Source organism: Vipera berus (assembly GCF_964194415.1).
Source record: "Vipera berus genome assembly, chromosome: 5".
NCBI classification, from domain to species: Eukaryota; Metazoa; Chordata; class Lepidosauria; order Squamata; family Viperidae; genus Vipera; species Vipera berus.
In genome coordinates this window covers 24,747,913-24,768,861 of record NC_138207.1, presented here as the reverse complement: position 1 = coordinate 24,768,861, position 20,949 = coordinate 24,747,913, and the positions used below count along the sequence as shown (strand labels likewise).

General features: G+C 38.2%; 1 protein-coding gene across 1 annotated transcript in view; it reads right to left on the bottom strand.

Moving 5' to 3' along the window:
• Window positions 1-20,949, bottom strand: part of PLCH1 (phospholipase C eta 1) — a gene marked incomplete at its 3' end in the record, with an annotated part of 129,471 nt that overhangs the window by 27,231 nt on the left and 81,291 nt on the right. The window contains exons 10-15 of the mRNA XM_081329596.1: window positions 20,530-20,701; window positions 13,600-13,707; window positions 9,332-9,493; window positions 7,174-7,242; window positions 3,628-3,722; window positions 2,707-2,807 (exon numbers count right to left, since the gene is read on the bottom strand). Of these exons, the coding sequence (XP_081185722.1) occupies window positions 2,707-2,807; window positions 3,628-3,722; window positions 7,174-7,242; window positions 9,332-9,493; window positions 13,600-13,707; window positions 20,530-20,701 (707 nt within the window). The remainder of the gene's footprint in view (window positions 1-2,706; window positions 2,808-3,627; window positions 3,723-7,173; window positions 7,243-9,331; window positions 9,494-13,599; window positions 13,708-20,529; window positions 20,702-20,949) is intronic.

Genomic DNA, 20,949 nt, shown 5'->3' with positions numbered 1-20,949 from the left:
TAAGTATCTGGCCCCTTCGCAAAACATGACTTAGTACTGTTCTCTCCCAGCCTATGAGTCCTTGTTATGCTCACAAGGAGAAACCCCTCTTCCAAGAAACAGACAGGAACCACAAGAAAAAAACCTTTTATTCTCACAGACTTGAGTCAATGTCCAAGGCAAACACAGTCCACAGAAACTCGATCCTCAACACAAACGGTTGCCTTCAGCAACCAGCACCTCCCACACCTTCCCTTTTATAATTCAGCCAAGGCGTGGCTTCCTAATGCTTTCTCCTTTGCCTTTGGAGCACCCCATTGCATTCTTTATCTTTATCTTTATTAGGACTCAGGGCGGTTCACAAGGTTTTATTAAAATAACAATACAACAATTACAAAAATTAAAAACAGTTAAAATAATTACATTTAAACCTTGAATAAATATAAAACCCCAATTAAAATCCAATTTAAAACCCCAATTAATACTCTCAGTCCAGGCCAGAAAGCTCAAAGAGCCAACTCTTCAGGTCCCGGTGGAATGAGCGAAGGTCAGGGGCAGTCCTAAGCTCTACGGGCAGCTGGTAACAAAGGGCAGGCGCACCCACAGAGAAGGCCCTCCCCCTGGGTGTTATCCGCCGGCAATCTTTTACCGGCAGTACCCTGAGAATACCCTCCCTGTGGGAGCGCACAGGACGAAGGGAGCTTGATGCCGGCAGCAGGTGTTCCCTCAGATATCCCGGACCCAAGCCATTTAGGGCTTTATAGGTCATCACCAGCACCTTGAATCTCACCCGGAGGACAACCGGAAGCCAATGCAGCTCGCGGAGCAGAGGTGTTACATGGGAGTATAGGGAAACCCCCATCACAACCCGCGTAGCTGCATTCTGCACCAGCTGAAGCCTCCGAGTGGTCCTCAAGGGCAGCCCCATGTAGAGAGCATTGCAGTAGTCCAATCGGGAGGTCACGAGCGCATGAGTGACTGTGCGCAAGGCATCTCGGTCCAGGTAGGGCCGCAACTGGTGCACCAGTTCCTCTGTCCTGCTCACTTCTCTTGCCTGCACTTTCGTGCATCCTGGATTTGTCCCAACTGTTCTTCATCACTGACCAACTCAGGCTTCCAGCACAGCTGTGTCTCAGCCTGAGCACAAGTAGAGGGGCCAGGCTCATCCAACTGTAAGTCTTGGAGCCTTCCTCTGACTCTGTCATTCCAGGCCCCTCCTCCTCATCTGATTCCTCAGACTCAGCTGCCGGATCCAAGTACTTGGTGGCAAAACCCTTGTTGGCAATCACAGAGATCAAATGTTTCTTGTAGTTGGCCACAAGATTTGCACACATCTCAGGAGGGATTTTGTCCCACTCCTCTTTGCAGATCCTCTCCAAGTCATTAAGGTTTCAATGCTGACATCTGGCAGCTCGAAACCTCAGCTTTCTCCATAGATTTTCTATGGGATTAAGGTCTGGAGACTGGCTAGGCCACTCCAGGACCTTAATGTGCTTCTTCTTGAGCCACTCCTGTGTTGCCTTGGCCATGTGTTTTAAGTCATTGTCATGCTAGAATACCCATCCATGACCCATTTTCAGTGCCCTGGGTGAGGGAAGGAGGATCTCAACCAAGATTTGACGGTACATGGCCCAGTCCATCGTCCCTTTAATGCGGTGAAGTTGTCCTGTCCCCTTAGCAGAAAAACATCCCCAAAGCATAATGTTTCCACCTCCATGTTTGATGGATGGTGTTCTTGGGATCATAGGCAGCATTCCTCCTCCTCCAAACACAGCGAGTTGAGTTGATGCTAGAGCTCGATTTTGATCTCAAAATCTGACCACAACACTTTTACCCAGTTCTCCTCTGAATCATTCAGATGTTTATTGGCAAACTTTAGACGGGCCTATACATGTGCTTTCTTGAGCAGGTGCTGCAGGATTTCAGTCATTCACCCGGCATAGTATATTACCAATTGTTTTCTTGGTGACTATGGTTCCAGCTACCTTGAGATCATTGACAAGATCCTCCTGTGTAGTTCTCGGCTGATTCCTCACCATTCTCATGATCATTGAAACTCCACAAGGTGAGATCTTGCATGGAGCCCCAGACCAAGGAAGATTGACAGTTATTTTGTATTTTTTGTATTTCCTCCATTTGTGAATAATCGCACCGGCTATTGGCACCTTCTCACCAAGCTGCTTGGTGATAGTCTTGTAGCCCATTCCAGCCTTGTGTAGGTCTACAATCTTCTCCCTGACATCTTTGGACAGCTCTTTGGTGTTGACCATGGTGAAGAGTTTGCAATCTGATTGATTGCTTCTGTGGACAGGTCTTTTATACAGGTAACAAGGTGAGATTAGGAGCACTCCCTTTAAGAGAGTGCTCCTAATCTCAGCTCATTACCTGTATAAAAGTCACCTGGGAGCCAGATATCTTGTTAATTGATAGGGAATCAAATACTTATTTCACTCATTAAAATGCAAATCAATTTATAACTTTTTTGAAATGTGTTTTTCTCGATTTTTGTTGTTGTTATTCTTGTTATTATTTTGTTGTTATTCTGTCTCTCACTGTTAAAATAAACCTACCATTAAAATTATAGACTGATCATTTCTTTAGCAGTGGGCAAATGCACAAAATCAGCAGGGGATCAAATAATTTTCCCCTCATTGTAAGTCTAAGTGCTATTGCTATTATGCACACAATAGTTATATCTTCCTTAATATAAATTTCACACAACCTTACCATCATCAATTATGTCTTGAGCTGCCACAGAGTTTGTGTACACCACTAGATCAGAAAGGTCACGACACAGCTTCATTGTTTTCCTCCGCCGAGCCAAGCGACTGGGAAAAGAAAGGTTTTTCAAAAGGTAAATGGAAATATAAATTGATCTCTCTATCATGATTTTTTCCCATTGTGTCCAAAAAATTAGTGTGGTAACCATATCATTCTTTCTTTAACAGCAAATAATTGTTATTTGATAATCAAGAATGCAAAGAGGAAAACAGAAGAAGAAGGGGAGGAAAAAGTGAAGAAGAAGATAAAAAAAAGAGACATGTTAAAAGATGGAACAGTTTTCAGGGATTCCAATTCCTTTTTTAACCCTTCATTTCAGCCATGGACCTTTATACGTGCATGCCTTCTATTTAGCTGTTTGCAATAAAATTAAAGTTGGATCAGTTACCTTATTTTGGGAAGGTGGTCCAGATTCCCAGAAGGGAGAGAGTGCAAGTTTAGGTAGTTTACTTGGGAGGAAGAGTTAAGGCTGCTCATCCCCAGTAGTTCACAGAGTATACAGTATGTTTAATGGTGCAAGTAATCTGCTTTGGTTTGGCAAGACTTTTGTTTATAGATGAGTAGCAATAAATGAAACTGCTTAGAAGAACTTCAGTGTATCTTTCTTGGTTTTGAAGCTTGACGAGATAAATTGGAAATTTCTTCAACACAAACATACACTTGAAACAATCATACCTTATTAATTACATAACGATTTAAGACATGAAGCATTAGTGACTTCTGTTTCATTTACAATTAAATGTGTCCACATTCTGTCTTGCAATGTCTTGCTTAAAAGACAACCACTTCATGTATTGCAGGAGAAATGCACTTGTATGCATGGCTCTATTTAACATAAGAAAGCCAAATGTGATTATTGTTACTAACCTGTAGAGTTGTCCGGGTTCTTTTCCAGATACATTATGCTGAGAGTCTTCATCATCGGATATGCTGTGAGATTTGGACTTTGATTTAGCTGCCTTCTGTTTGAGAAGTCAAAGTCTTACTTAACAATGTCCTCAATTATACAAAATGAGTTGATTCATTTATCTCAATAGAATCATGGACTATAGAGTAAATCCTAGGCAACGTTTCATGATCTTTAAATTTTGTGAGTGTTTGGTGATGTACTTTTATCAGCAACTTTGTGATTTGTGTACTGCAAGCTACTTTAAGAGAAAGAGCCAGACAAATCTAAACAAAAAAAACCCCACTTTGCAGTACAAATTTTTAGCTAACTATATGTTTCTCCTCTTTTATCCTCTGTCCAAATACTATGTATCCCTTGCCAGCAGCCTGTATAAATTTGTCTATTCTCAAGCTTCAATATTTTGATGATTGGAGCTATATCGATTAAGAAAGTAGTGACATAAAATGACTACCACTAGCAAAGTCTGAAAAAAATGTAACATTTTACCCATGCTAGTTTTTGAAAGGGCATCTGATGAAAATCAATCTGCAAGACAGTTATATATATATGTTTATAAGAAACACCTTCAGGCTAAAATGGTTCTTTTACTACATTGTGAAAAATCATTCAAATAAATACTTTAAAAAAAAATCAAGTGAAGACTACACTCACAATTTCCAGTACAAAATCACTAAAAACCTTTCTTGTTACAAGGTAATAAAATCTAAATATGTAAGCCATAACATGTAATTAAAACTCTCTCATTTTCTCTAAGGTGACTATTAAAGAAAATGTTCCATTTTTCAAAAAGATGTGAAGAAAATAGGCAGGTCTAATTAGTTATTATTACGTTTTTGAAATATTTTATCATTTTCAAAGAATTGAGTCAATTTTCAGGGGTATAATTTTCTGATACACATTTTGCTACATATTTTGTTGTCTCACAGTGTGCTGGGAATTTCAATTGTTAAGGGTGCCCATTTGGACATGTCTGAAATATTTACACAATTCATCCATGGGTTGAATTAACAACAAGGCTGCAGTTCTTTTTTTTAATGATATATCTTGTTCTGCAGTTCTGCAAATACCATGCAATAGATATAAAAGAACACCTACAATTCTATGGAACTCTTTGTTAAATGCCCAGAATATAGCTTGCAAAGCTATATTATAAAGAATCTAGCTTACAAAGCTACAGATTCTTCATCATGGTTCTAATGACATTAATTATATTTTATAAGCCCTGAGTCCTTCGGGAGTTAGGGCGGCATATAAGTCCCAATAATAAATAAAATAAATAAATAAATAAATGGGATATTACTATACCATAAAGTTCAACTCTTTGTATGTATGAAGGAAATGTTAATGTCCAATTTCCAGAATAGCATTCCATTCCTTCTCATTGTTTCATTGTCTACCTCATGTCTGTTTCTCCTTTATGTTTGTTGTTCAGTAATTGTAATAAGATTGCCGGAAGAAATATCAACAACCTAAGATATGCAGATGATACCACTCTAATGGCAGAAAGTGAAGAGGAACTAAAGAGCCTCTTGTTGCGAGTGAAGAAGGAGAGTGCAAAACTTGGGTTGAAACTAAACATTAAGAAAACCAAGATCATGGCATCCGGCCCTCTCAATTCCTGGCAAATAGATGGAGAAGAAATGGAGGTAGTGACAGATTTTATTTTACTGGGCTCCAAGATCACTGCAGATGGGGACTGTAGCCAAGAAATTAAAAGACGCTTGCTCCTTGGGAGGAAAGCCATGACAAATCTAGACAACACACTAAAAAGCAGAGACATCACCCTGTCAACAAAAGTGCGTATAGTCAAGGCTATGGTCTTCCCAGTTGCAATGTATGGCAGTGAAAGTTGGACCATAAAAAAGGCTGAGCGCCAAAGAATTGAGGCCTTTGAACTATGGTGCTGGAGAAGACTCCTGCGAGTCCCTTGGACTGCAAGGCGATCAAACCGGTCAGTCCTAGAGGAAATCAACCCTGACTGCTCTTTAGAAGGCCAGATCCTAAAGCTAAAACTCAAATACTTTGGCCACCTAATGAGAAGGAAGGACTCACTGGAGAAGAGCCTCATGCTGGGAAAGGTTGAGGGCAAGAGAAGAAGGGGACGACAGAGAATGAGGTGGCTGGATGGAGTCACAGAAGCAGTAGGTGTGAGCTTAAATGTACTCCAGAAGATGGTAGAGGACAGGAAGGCCTGGAGGAACGTTGTCCATAGGGTCGCGATGGGTCAGACACGACTTCGCAACTAACAACAACAAATTGTAATAAAGAATATCATTCAACTATTATCTATTTACCCATCCATCATTTACCAAGCATAATCCCATGCACTAATATTGATTTTCAATATCTTTTCAAATCTCAGATATGCTGATAGATGATTCTCAGTAGACTCCACTCTAATTTTGTGCAAGTGTATTTTATATGTTATTTGGGCAAAATTCTCCAACCCATTTAAAAAAATGTACAATTAGCAACCGTACTGGGATGAAGTGGATATAAAAATGCAAGTGCCTCTAGTAATATGTATCATTGCTTTAAAAAGCAACAAATATTCCAACCAACCAGTGGTGGGATTCAAATATGTGAACAACCGGTTCTCTGTATGGATGCTGCTGCTTCCAGAAGTCCATTCTGGTCCTGAGCAACAAAAAATTAGTTACCAGTTTTGCTGAAGTGGTGCGAACTGGCTGAATCCTACCACTGCAACCAACTCTTGAATACAAAAATATTTTGGACTCATAGAAGTACCAGCAATATTAGAAAAGATTTCTTCGTAGTCTGTCATGGATCTTAGCAATTTTTTGTGTACTGACTTCAGTTCTGTTGCAGCCCAGATCTGAATTGGTATTATGTACTGCCAATTGGTATTATGTACTGCCAATCTATTTTCAGTCCCTTCATTCAAAACCCAAATGTTTCTGCAATAGGCAAATTTATGAATCTTATTTTCTTTCTCCCATTATGGATGAGAAATCAGATTTTATTAAATTCTGAAAGGATCACTGGAAATTAAAATGGATTTTTCTTATTTTACTTACATTTGAGTCCCAATTTTCCTACAAGGAATTAAAATAATAATAAAAAATTGCATTTCCCACCCTATTTTATTTTTGTCAGCCACTCTGAAAGATTTTTTGTTTACTGGCGTTTCTGCTTCCCAATGAACTAAAGTTGTATCTAATAGTCACATCATATAACCAATCTATCAATTTCACCAAGTTCACATTTTGAGTTACCAGACAGATTTGTATCCTATCATCAAGCTACTATTTAACCTAATTATCCAAACATAAACAAATATATTCTTGAAAGCTGCAGCTTTTCTTTAGGTCCATCAGTATTTCTTAACCTTGTCAAATTGAAGATATGTGGATTTCAACTCTCAGAATTCCTCAGCTGACATATGTGGAATTGAAGTCCATGTGTCTTCAAGTTCATAGGGTTGAGAAAGGATTACAGAGGTGGGAGTCAGGGAAAAGGATTCATAATCATGCATTGCTTACCTTATGTTTACCAAAGCTGCCCATGAGTTTACTGTGGGATTTTTTGTTAGTGTCCTTCAAACCTGAATTCTGTGAAAAACAATGAATTCATCAAAATCATTTTCTAATTTAATTGGTTACATTTGCTCCTGCATCAATTTAGCCATCTAGTAAAATATTTGTAAACCCAGTTTCTACTCTAAGAGGCTGGTTGGTAGAAACCAAAAAACCTGTCATCTACAGCAGTGCTTTCAAGTGCCTTCCATGTAGCTTGTTACCCAGTAACTACTGAATGGGGTCCAAATGTGACTTAACTACACTTACACTAAAAATATCTTAAGGATGGTTAGGATTAAAGCTGAAAGGAACTGACAGAAGACAGAGACAGACAGACAGACAGACATGCCTCACGTTCTGTCTGTCGGCTTGTAAGTTTCCCCTGAAAAGCAGAGTGTTAGAGTAGGTAAGGTCTAATAAAATAATATGTGATGCTATTTTTATATATTTCTGTGTACGGTATGTATTTCTTTGTGTCTGTTGTATGTGTGCGCACAAGATCACACTACATTTGGATAGTGATGGTTATGGATACTGTAGACAATGTAGAGAAAGAACTCTCTTGCCTGGGCTATTAGAACTACATCAAAATCTACTTCAGAATAGAACTCATTTCCTTCCTTCTGTTTCTGTGGAATTATTCGCCAGATTCCTGCCCTAACACTAATTTTCTAAGTCAATCTCTTCTCTGGCTTAAACTAACAGAACATGAAGAGTCAAAAAGAAGCAACAGATTCTAACTGCAAAGGATTCTCACTTGCTCACAGGAATAATTTTAAGATCTACTGAGGCTTCATCCTTGTCTCATAACCATCACATCTCATTTGAATTCTACTTTAACACCATTCTGAGATAAATAGAAAAGGCAAACCAGAGTCATAGTTCTAGCCCATCTGAGTTTCACACAAAAGAGACTCCCTAGGGTAAACAGCTGAAAAAGCCACTGAGATGCATTCCCTCAGATATTCACAGTGCAAGTTGTTTCCATTATATAATATGTGGCCAACAACAAGAATCTATTATCCATTCACTTTTTGGTGAAGAACAAGGAATGATTTTTCCCTGCCCATTTTCTAGACTTAGCCAAACTTTATACACTAAACATTAATTCCAGATATTCATTTCCAGTTTAGGATGCAGGTTATACAATGTGGGAAATTCTTTATTAATACATGCTCTCAGTCGAGTCATCTGCATTCTTCACACACTACTTGGAAACTCCAAGGTGGCACCAAGCATATAAAAATAAGAGTATAAAGGAGAAAATCACACATACATGTGACCGAAGGCTATATTCACACTGAAACAATAATTCTCTGAGTGACTGAAAGAGCAAGTAAGAGGGTGTGGATCCTTGCTCAACAGCATTTGAACCAGTATGTAGACGTTTTAGCATGACAGGTCCAGACTTGAAATAAGGAAAATCCTAAGAGCTCCTAAGCAATGGAACAGCCGGCATCCTGAAGTTGTGGGCTTCCGTCACTGAAAACTTTCAAAGATTTCAAAAAAGATAAAATAGCCATTTGCACAATACACAGGCTTACTATTTTGGTATTTAAAATAATAAAGATTTTTTTAAAGCAAGTTCTGGTTTCTTGGAAATAAAAAAACAGAATAATAGATTTAAGTCATATAGTCCAACCTTCTGCTCAAACAGTACAGTTAAAAGAAATGGAGTCCAACTCTTTTGATTTTGTTTTTATTTTGCAACAAAAGCTCTTTATTTGGGAGGAACAATGGAAATAATAATTTATCTCCCTTTTTAAAGTAAGGGTCATCTCTCTTGTATGTACACTTCTAATGGTTAAAGCACCAGGCTAGAAAGTGGGTGGTTGTGAATTGTAATCCTGCCTTAGGCATGAAAGCCAGTTGGGTGACCTTAGGCCAATCATAGTCTCTCAGACCAACTCATCTCACAGGTTTGTTGTTGTGGGAAAAACAGGAGGAGTAAGGTAAGTTGGATATGTTTGCCACCTTATTTATAAAAATAAAAAAGGCAGGATACAAATAAACACATGATGACCAAAAGAACAGCTACTTTTTATGTGACTTCTGCAATCAATTATAAGTATATGTCAGAATATCAGCAACAGATATTCTCAGAAGAATAAGAAAAACGTACCTGTTTAAAGTTCACATTTAAACCCTCATGTGTTGCCTTTAAAAGTGCCCTCACAGTGAAGCTATCAGTATCTTCTTTGTCTCTGATTTGAGACTCTTTGAGTAATGATTCAAGTTTTTTTCTTATAAAAGACTCTATCTGATGCTCTGTTGTGCCGTTACTCTGAAAGAGATCAATAAGCAACAATAAAAAATGTTGACTGATTTTTTTTTAATAAAAGGCAAACAGAGTTGGGAAACGTATTGACCCATTTCAATGAATTGTTTCTTATATATTCTATTGCCTTTCTTTTTAAGTAAGTTAGATCAAGAAAACAATTTACCTTTTTTGTTTCATATAGAAAATATCTGAGATAGCAACTGCAGATTAACAGACAGCAACACTGCTTGATCATTTCCTTTATTTCCTTTGGGTATAATCGAAGACTATGAAATATGCTGCAATCAGGGCTTTTTTTGTAAAAGAAAAAGGTTCCGGAACTCACACATGTTACACAACCTGCCTTGCCTACCCTACAAGGTTTCATCCAAAAAAGGTGCCGGAACTCCGTTCTGAGCGTTCTATGAGAAAAAAAGCCCTGGCTGCAATCTATTACAAATGGCTTTTTATGAGTGCCAAGTAAAAACTAAAGTTTTCCCTATAAATTATCATTCAACTTGATCAAAGAGAATTTGACATTCTTTCAACAAAAAGAGAATGTTGGAGAAATTCTTAGGGTGGAGTGTGGTATTCTTGCAATTCTGTTATAAGGTGGCCAAGGGAAGAATATGAATTGTTTTGCCTTTCTCTGTAGAAATTCCTCCCCAGTGGTCTGTAGCCTTCTTATCTTCCCACCATCTCCTTAATACCAATGGCATTCATAAAATAACACTTCCCTTTGGGCTTTCTCAGAAGCAGAGCTCCTGTCTACACTAAGGCCTTTCTTTACACACAGCTCAACCAAAATGATACAGAAAAGACATAGAAAATAAATGCACACAGCAATGTGAGCATTTAGATTTGCATAGTATTCAGTAGAATTTTATCTGGAAGTATAAATTAGAAATCTCTTCAGACTCATCCAAGTCTGATTCATTTTACCCTGGACTATGAAATTGGGGTAGGATGTAGACAGAGATGGAGATGTAAATGAAGATAATAAAGTATAAATTTATATGTCATGCCTACGTCCATCTTCATTTAATCCAGACTTCATTTACCAAAGGACATTTGAATATTTTATAAAATCAAATCAAATATTCACATCATAACCAAATATCCACATTTTACATAGCTCTATCAAAGATATGCCTCTACCTCAAGAGGTTTACAATTTAATTTTTGATGGGAAAGTCAGCATAGGTTGCTGAAGAAAATAAGTTACCCAGTGGTGTAATTTATACTTATATTTATTATTTGGCATTCTAATAATATTTAATACAGGTAGTTCATGAAATATTGTGGTTGGTCACTCAATCAGTGAGATGTTTAGACTGGATCTAGCATTTTTATCCACCTATCAAACCCTTCTCAAAAACCTGAGAAAAGCAGTTATGTTTATGGGATTAAAGATATCATCACAGAACGTAAACTGTTCCAAGTAAAGCTGCTCTTGCAATAGTCTAATGGTTTTCCAAAGGTTGAAGGTATTGAAGTGGTGTTCCAGATGTTTTCGGATTGCAACCAAGGAATCTATTATTATTGGTACTATCTTTGCTTTCTTTTGCCACAGTTGTTCTATTTCAACATGCAATTATTGTTATTGTTATTATTAATTTCTCTAACTCTTAGATAAGTGTTTCACACATTTCTGGAGCATCTCTGAAACATGCTGCTGCTGAATCATCATATTTTTCATGATGACAGCATTATTACATATATTGGAAGTAATAATACTAATGGCATTTAATTCCTGTAATTTTGAAGTTAATTACATTAAAATTGCAGTAAATTAAACCAAATTTCAAATGATAGTAGTGCCTGGCTACTTTTATCTGGGTTCAGAAGGTATGATGGGAACATGTCTGATTCTCATAGCAGAAAAAACAGCACACAGGACAGATGTAGCCACATAGCTCCTAATTCAAAAAGGCAGGAAGAACACATATCTAGGAGTGACACCTTGGAATTATTCGATATAAACAGCAGGTATCCTTGGTGTTGCTAGATAGATTTTTTTTAATTCCTTCCTATTTTCCAAAATAGATCTTTTTGGGGTTTGTGAAATGGCAAGATAACGTAATCAGGGTATCTGGTACAAGCAGAGTCAGATCTAACCACTTGGATAAAAGATCAACAGGAAATCCTATAGTTGTAATCTAGCCTGGTAAATTTATTTATTTATTTTATTTATTTATTCGTTTTATATACCGCCCTTCTCCCGGAGGACTCAGGGCGGTGTACAGAGCAAAGTAAGTATACAATAAACCAACAATAAAACAAATAAAACCCCAGATCTACAAATAAAACCCCAAATCTATCAGGCCAGGCCGGCTTTCTGGAATAGATAGGTTTTTAAATCTCGCCGAAAGGTGCGAAGGTCGGGGGCCATCCGGATTTCGGCTGGTAAGCAGTTCCAGAGGATTGGCACACCCACCGAGAATGCTCTCCCCCTGGGGGTCACCAGCCAGCATTCTCTGACCGGTGGCACCCTGAGGAGGCCCTCTCTGTGGGAGCACACAGGACGGAGGGGTGTTGACGCTGGCAGTAGGTGCTCCCGTAGGTATTCCGGACCCATGCCATGTAGGGCTTTGTATGTCATCACTAGCACCTTGAATTTCACCCGGAAGGCAACTGGAAGCCAGTGCAGCTCACGAAGCAGAGGTGTAATATGGGAGTATCGGGGAGCCCCCAAAAGCGTCCGTGCAGCTGCACTCTGTACCAGCTGAAGCTTCCGAGTGATTCTCAAGGGCAGCCCCATGTAAAGAGCGTTGCAGTAGTCAAGACGAGAGGTCACAAGTGCATGGGTGACTGTACGTAAGGCATCCAGGTCCAGATAGGGTCGTAGCTGGCGCACCAGACGAACCTGAGTGAAAGCCCCCCTAGTCACAGCTCCTATGTGATCTTCTAAGGAGAGCTGTGAATCTAGGAGGACACCCAGGTTGCGAGCCCTATCTACGGGGGGCAGTAACTCGCCCCCAATATTAAGGGATGGAATACTCTGAATATCCTGACATGCCGGTATGTACAGCCATTCAGTCTTGTCCGGGTTGAGTTGAAGCCTGTACCTCCCCATCCATTCCCGGACCGCTTCCAGGCAACGGGACATCACGTCAAGGGCATCACTGATGTGGTTTGGGGTCGAGATGAAAAGCTGGGTGTCATCAGCATACTGATGATAACCCACTCCAAAACCACGGATGATCTCACCTAGCGGCTTCATATAGATGTTAAACAGGAGAGGTGAGAGGACCGACCCCTGAGGAACTCCATAAATGAGAGGCCTCGGGGTCGATCTCTGGTCACCCGCCAACACCCACTGTGAACGTTCCAGAAGGTAGGAGGAGAACCACTGAAGAACAGTGCCTCCCACTCCCAATCTCCTGAGACGCCGAAGTAAGATACCATGGTCGATGGTATCAAAAGCCGCAGAGAGGTCTAATAGGACCAGGACAGAGGAATGACCCCTGTCCCGAGCCCGCCAGAGATCATTCATCAGGGCGACCAATGCCGTCTCCGTGCTGTGTCCGGGCCTGAAACCCGATTGGTACGGGTCTAGATAATCAGTATCTTCTAGGAACAGAGGAAGCTGATGTGCCACTACGCTCTCAACAACCTTCGCAAGAAAGCGAAGGTTGGAGACCGGGCGAAAGTTGTTTAAAACAGCTGGGTCCAGGGAAGGCTTTTTGAGGAGGGGTCTCACCACCGCTTCTTTCAAGGCTGCGGGGAAACTGCCCTCTTTCAATGAAGCAGTTACCACTGCATGGATCCAGCCTCGTGTCCCATCCCGAGCCGAATAAACCAGCCAGGAGGGGCACGGGTCCAATAAGGATATAGTGGAGCTTAGCTTCCTCATGATCCTTTCTACCTCTGGATTGAAAAAGCAATCCAGAAAAGCAATGACAGGTTATTTCCACCTTGTCAAGAAAACTACTCAGGCTTATCCGGAAAGTCACTAATTTCAAAGTCACTTCATTAAGTTACACTGAATTTTGGTTCTCGCTGTATCTACTTTATATGTCATATATTAAGGGGGAATAGAAGTGTTACATCACTATTTAGACAATGTGGGAAAATTGAGATTTAAGCCATCATCAGAAAACATACTAGATGTATTAAAATGCACTTACATAAGAAAAATTTAACTTGCAATCATCTTCAATTTCATCAGCACTGTCTTCATCAGATACCTCTCCTTCTTCAACATCTGCACCAAGACTATATGGGAGCTTTTTACCCTGAAAATGAAAATAACAATATATTTTTTAAAATTTGCAATTCTGATGTGAGATTTTTAACTTTTAACTTATTCAGCAAAAAATAACAGCTTACAATAAATGTACTTTAGAAATCTAAACAGATCCAATGATATGCACAATAGCATTATATGAAAATATTACTTAGAAAATTATGGTAAAACAGGTACTAATGTCCAGTTTTATTCCAGTAGCTTTTAAATAATGAAACTGTCAATGTTTTCCTACACTCTGTTATCTAAATTAAAATAAACAAACCGTTCACTTTCTCTGATATATATATTCTAAGTAATCCTTCCCTTGGTAATGTATGATCCTGTAAATTCAAGATAGGGGGGTGTTTTGTCCCAAAAGCATCACTTTAAGTGACTGAAGATTCCACCTTTTGTTCATGCTAGTTTCTCAATCACTTTTGCAGAATCCTTTCCCATTTAAAGCCAGATACATATTCTGCATAGCATATAGAACAGGGATCCCCAACCTATGGGCCATGGCCTGGGAGTGGGCTGCAGGCTCTTGGCCAGCGGGCCATGGAAATGGCTGGCCAGTGCATATATGCATGAGTATGCATTCCCCCCATTCGTGCCTGTGGCCCCACTTCCACATGCTTGAATGGGCCACTACCCATCATGGGGTGCACAGCCATTCATGCATGCGCACGGCATGCGTGAACAGGGCCACAAGTGCCACACCAGTGTGTGTGGCCCCATGCAATTTTGAAGCTGCTCTCCTTCCCTCTGGTCCGTGAGCCCAGAAAAGTTGGAGACCTCTGATATAGAACACTTGTTTCTAGGACTTCTGAGCATAGGATATCACATACTTGTATGCTTAACAGCATAGTATAACAAGAGACTTGCTGAATCAGACCAAAAATAGATCAGATTCAGGGATGGGTATTCCAGTCAGATGCCTCCTGGGAAGTTCACAAGCAAAAATTAATATAATATGTTCCCTTGTAATTAGTATTCATAGTCTGAATTCAATATATAGCCATTAATGACAATCAACCTTTTATTTTCCATTAATTTATCTTATCCTATTTTTAAAACTTTCTAATTAGCGCCACAGTCTTTCTTTAAAGAACAAGCTGACACATTTGAAAAAGTACATCTCTTTCATTACTTAGGCACATAATTTTGTACACTTCTAGATGTATATTATACTTTATATACTTTGTTTTATTAATTTAGTGGCATTTGCTAATTTGGATATAGTGCACAGCCTAGAGTTCTATACAGCTGTGATAAATCATTCCTATAAATAAGACAAAACCCAACTGTCTAAAGTCTTGAAAAGCCATAATCAATCTTAAACTGGGAACTAAATCAATAAAAGGGAATTTCCAGGGCTTTAAAATGCTCTGTGATTGAAGCAACTTTACATAAAATGTAACTCAGCCTATTTCTACTCCCTTCCCCAATCTGCAACAAGTAGGTCTCTCTTCATGAGCATCTCTTGACAGGGACTAGTTCATACATTTTTAGATTCATACATTTTTAGGCATAATGCTGGCTCAGGTATTCTGGGAGTTGAAGTCCACGAGTCATAAAAGAGCCAAGGTTGCCTACCCCTGGTCTAGTTCAATCATTTCCTTAATACTTGTTGGTTAAGGCCATAAAAAGTTGGTTAAGCACTAAATTTCCATCAAACAGTTGTACTTCATTTTAGAACTCAGTAATTAAATAAAAGTCTAGAAATTCCATGAAAAGTATATTGATGAGGGTGCATCAAATCAATTGTACTGGAAATATCTGAAGTATATCAAATATACTGAATAGAAGATGTTAGTCTGTTCTCATTTAATAGAAAAAGGAAAAGGAAAAGAGTGAGCATGTTTAGGAAGACGGAGATGGTCCCATTGGTTAAAACCAAAGAACAAGCAGATCAACAGATAATGGTGGTAGGAGATACTATGGAAGGGTTTAAAGTCAAAGCAGGGTGGATTCATTCACTGACAGTCCCATTCACTTTAATGGGACTGCTGGTGATGCGACAGTGACACAACAAGGTGAGGGGCATGGCAGGCAACAGATGAGTGGATGCCTGCTAACAGGCGCTGCCATGATGGATCTGAAATGACAAGTGCTCTTTAAATGTAAGGACTTATTCTTGCTGGTAGTTAGAATCTTTAATATTATTATTTGCAAACAAAATGAAGGTTTCCTATTTAGAATAATAAGCTGTCAGGTTAGTAAAACAATGATATCAGAACCGATTTTAGGTTAATAGGTTAATCACACATAGTTGGAGAATTACTCAAATTCTTTTATTTAATTAAAACACTTAGAGCCTGGTACAGATACATTTCTCTTCAAAAAATATCATACAGTTTGTAGTGTACATGGATTGGCAAAACAATGGGATAAAGGAATATTCCTGAACTTTGCTTTACGATTTATCTCATGTGTGAATGCAAATACAGTGCATGTTATCTCAACTTGTAGAGCCTGGCTTCATTGAAGTGCAGAATATACAGCCTCACGCTACATAACTAAGCTCCATTTCATGCTGAATAAACTAAATTATTAATGTATCTTAAATATAAAACTATATTTAGATAGAATTTTACTCCAAAAACATTTTATTAAAATAAATTTGATAAACATAAAAAAATCCGATTTAAATCAAACAAATCCAATTTTTTAAAAATCATCATTATCCACCCTGAGTCAAAGCAGTTCAGTTTAAGGTATTTTGGAGTAGCAGTAGCTGGAGTAGAAATAGCAGTGGGGAAGAGTGGAGAAGAATGAGTAGTGAATAATAGTATATGAGTACATGAGTCTTGTGGGTGTTGTTTAGGAACCTGTGTTGTTATTGGTTCTTTTGTGACTTGAGACACCAAGCTGGATGTAGTTGAAAAGAACCCATGACAGGCATAATGATAAAACTACAACATAACCTTGATTAATAGTTCTAGACTCCCCATATTTCTCTTGTACAGTTGACAAAAAGGGTATCAGGATTTAACAGCTGATAGAGTAAGAACGTCTTTAAAAAGTAAATTCATGGAGAGCTTAGCTCTTCAGAAAATCCTTTTTCACCTCCACAACCTAATTCTCCCTGAGCAGCTCTTTGCAATGGGTTTTGATAAAAGGATTGATGGCTGTTTCCTACTCATCTTTGTTGGGCTCTTTTGTTCTGTTCTATGAGAAGGTTATGGTTAATATTGAAGAGACAAAGACAAATGCTGACCTCTGACAGCCAATATAGGCAAGAAAAAAAGAGGACCATTAAGGAGGTGCACAGACCATGCAGCTCCCTGTAACAGACTGCTGATTTGCAGCACATTTTACTATGAAATTTAAAGGTGACCTAAGAAATCATTATTAGCAAAAAGTGTATTCTGCACTTCCATCCAAATGGCTCCAAATGGTACACCAGTCACATACTGTCGTATCCTTTCAGAAGTCAAGCCTCACAGATATGAGCTCTGGCTACCCTTCAATCAATTTTTTTTAATTCAGAACTTCCTAAACATATGATCTTGGAAATACGTTTATCAGGGTTAGAAACTGGAGAGACATGCTTGTCTGAATAAAAAACTGGATGAAAATTATTCCCTTTTAACAGCATGAATGAGCAGGATAATTGTCCATTAGAAAGATGTGCTCCAATCAGCCTCTATTTGGCTTACTGCTGGCAAAGTAACAGGGTGAGTAATATCTCAGGGTGAGTAATAAACAGCTTTTCCAAAACGTTTGCCTGGATGTAAATAAACAGCTTCCACCCAGTTCAGATATAAAAGGCAAAGGTTCCCTTAAGTTAAATTCCTAATGACTGCATGAATCCAATCATGCAGTTTTCTGTCAATACCTTCTGCTGGCATGGTTCAACTTTCCTGCAAAAACTGAATTCACTGAGATTTCATATCTAAGGCCCTACTTAACTATCATGGCTGATAAAATAAATTACAAGCATATAACTGATAAAGGTAGGCAAGATACTGCCATCTATTGAAACAGTTTAAGCATAAGGCAGAAGAATTATATATAGTAATCACCAGAAAACTCTACATCTAATAGAATCCCAAAGCCGCTAAAGGAAATTAAATGGCTAAATGTTATCAACTTCAATGCATTCCTAGGCCAATCTCAAACTGTTAATATTTTAACATAGCTTCAAAAGCTCCTATATATACTTATCTGGATCTTCAGATTACTCTGAAAAATCAGAACAATTAATCAGTGGAATGACTTGCCTCCAGAAGTTGTGAGTGCTCCAACACTAAAGGTTTTTAAGAAGAGACTGGACAACCATTTGTCTGAAATGGTATAGGGTTTCCTGCCTGAGCAGAGGGCTGGACTAGATGACCTCCAAGATCCATTAAAACTGTTATTGTGTTAAATCTATTTTAAAAAAATTAAACCACTTTCTGTACACCTCTTTAAAGAGACATTTGTCAGGTGCATAGAAAGAGTTGCATTTTCACTGTTGGCACAACATTTGCAGAATGGCCTCCTAAAAAGGCAGACCTAGTTTATAGTTTTTTCAATAGCAGGATAAAAGTTTATTATTTTCCTAGATTTTTAAATGACTCCTCAAACCAACACCCAAAAGTAGTCACTGCGAGGGATTTGGGGAATACTAAAAGTTTTAAACCACGTCTGTATAGTATGAGTTTAAATTATGCTCATTGGGAATACTTTCTTATCAATTTTTGTATTGAGCAAGGAGTTGAATTTGGTGGCCTACATAACCTCATCCAGCTATTATCTCAGCTATATTTTTTATACTGTGCTGCATTTTTAATGTTTTTATATGCTTCCCCAAGAAACCTAATTAGAAATTCTAACAAGGATTATATTACACAAACATGTCAGAAATCAATCAATCATATAAACAAAACAGTGAGGGAAAAACAATAAATTGCACTATGGATCTCCATAAGCAATAATATCATTTGTATTATAGGCTATTTCAGACAAATAAATGGGTAACTGAAAATTATGTGCCAGAACTCTTAATTATTTCATTCTTTGTGTATCAAGATTTTGTCTTCATAACTGCATCGTAATGGATCTAAGTGTCCTTTTCCATCAGACAAACAGTTATGGCAAGTTGAAAAAGCGTTTGGTACAAACTTTGTATTATTATTTAGGGCAGCAGTGTGTTACTTGCAGGAGCTAATTAACAGAGATTTGGCAAAACATTTTGTTAATAAAAAGTCTGACTGAGATTGATCTTCAGGAAATTAAACCTGCTTGTTACAAGGTATGCTGACCTGACTCACCCAATTTTGATTAGTTCCAAATTCCAATAAAAATGTACTGTTCTACAGAAGATACTGTTCCCATCCCCTTTTTTGTAATCTTTTTATCACCACCGCAATAACACTTGTACTAAGCAGAATCACATGAAATTGAAATGCACCCAGTCAATTAAAAGACACTTTCAGGAAGCACAGATCTGGCATGGGGCTCACTCAGTCTGTAGTGTTCCATTTCACCCCACTAAAGCCTCTTCTTTAGAAGTATCAAAGGGCAGAAGCTTGCGGAAAGATCTCTAGTGTTAGAAAGTCATCAGATATAGATGGCACACTCCCACAGGAGAGAATTCAAAATAAATATAAAATAGTTGCCACAAATTCTCTTTCACAAAAAGTAAAGGGTGACAGTTTGCTGGTTCTGCTTTTCATCTAAGTTTTCCCTAATTTGGGTCCCCTAAAAAAGGAATGGTGTTTTTTGTCTAGAATTCCAAAAGGAGGTTATCCATTGTTTAGAATTCTGGAAGCTGAAGCCTCCACCTCTGCAAGGTTGGAGAAGGCTGCTACAAGGATGTTGATAACTGGTTAATCTAAGAGCCAAATAAGGAAGCTATGGGTGGCCTAGAAAAGTGGACAAAACTTTACCGGGTTTTTTTCAGTGGGTATGTGCATTGACCATCATCATTGTCAATCATGATTTCATACTGTATATGAACTAAATACATTCAAGTATAAATAACAACCAATACATTGTATGCATCCCAAATGCTGGATTACTGTAAATGATACAAAAAAGCTCTTATTTTGAATAAACACTGTGATTAAATGTTGTCAAAAATATTCATGTTGGGAAATCTGATGCACTGGCAATTCAACTTTACCTAAATGAAAGTATTAATTTGTAGATGAAAGGACTTCATGAAATATTAATAATGAAATAATTAAGTATTAACTTGAATAGCTTCAAATATGTGAAAGTCTTCCATCTACTTAATGTTTTGTGTAATGTTTTGAAGAGCAGAAATAAAATATAAATAGTAAATTATAAGGAAGCAGGATTTTTTAAAAAAACTAAACTTGGGCATTTTTGTCTTCTTCAACAGGGAGATATTACATTGTATGGTGATGGTCTCTCCTTCAATAGAGATATTCATGGTTCATGTACAGTAATGTATGAACATGAATGTAAAATGTAGAGTCTGGGGCCATACATAACCCTTCAGTATCATTTTTGCGCCCTGCTTCAGAGCTCTCCTGATAAGGAATATTTTAAAAATGCCAATCCTTTCTTTCTTTTGCATTTTCAGAGCTGGAAATTTAAGAGTCTCCTAAATGAATATCTGGAGACATGCATATGCTTAAGGTTTGCTCCTTAAAACCCTCCCCAAATAGACCATGGTATTGCCCACTTTTGGGAATGGTCCTTGACACTTTACAGACACTATTTGGGACTTCAGGTTAACAGAAGAACCCCACATGCACACGCAAAATGATTCTGGAGGAGACATCTCATTTGTAGACAGAATCTGAAAAGAAAAACAAAGGTAGATATAAGATTGAAATTACAGTTTTCCAGCAGGCCACTCTTTGTCACTGTTTACCTTGACTAAGATTTTGCCTTTCAAACTCTGAGGACTTGGAAGCTGCTTGAGATCCCCGGTCTTCACAGAGGTCAAATCTAGCTTGTCACCAAAAATCTCCTTCAGGTACTGGGCAATTTTCTTTTGCTGTTGAACATTACAGTGATTTTCAATAGACAATATAATTGGAAACCTAAAAATGAGAGGGAAATCATATTTTGAAAATATCAAAACCACTGCAGTGCACCACTATTTTTTTAATTTCTGTGAATAGGTTTATCTCCTGGAAGTTCCAAAGAAAACAATCAATCTACCAGTTACTCACTGAGAACAGAAAGATACTAATGGGTAAGAAAGAAAAGGATGAATTATTCGACTCCTCTTTTGGCTTAATCTTCTTCAACCGAAGAATGGTTGCAGGAATTGGATATGGCCAGTCTA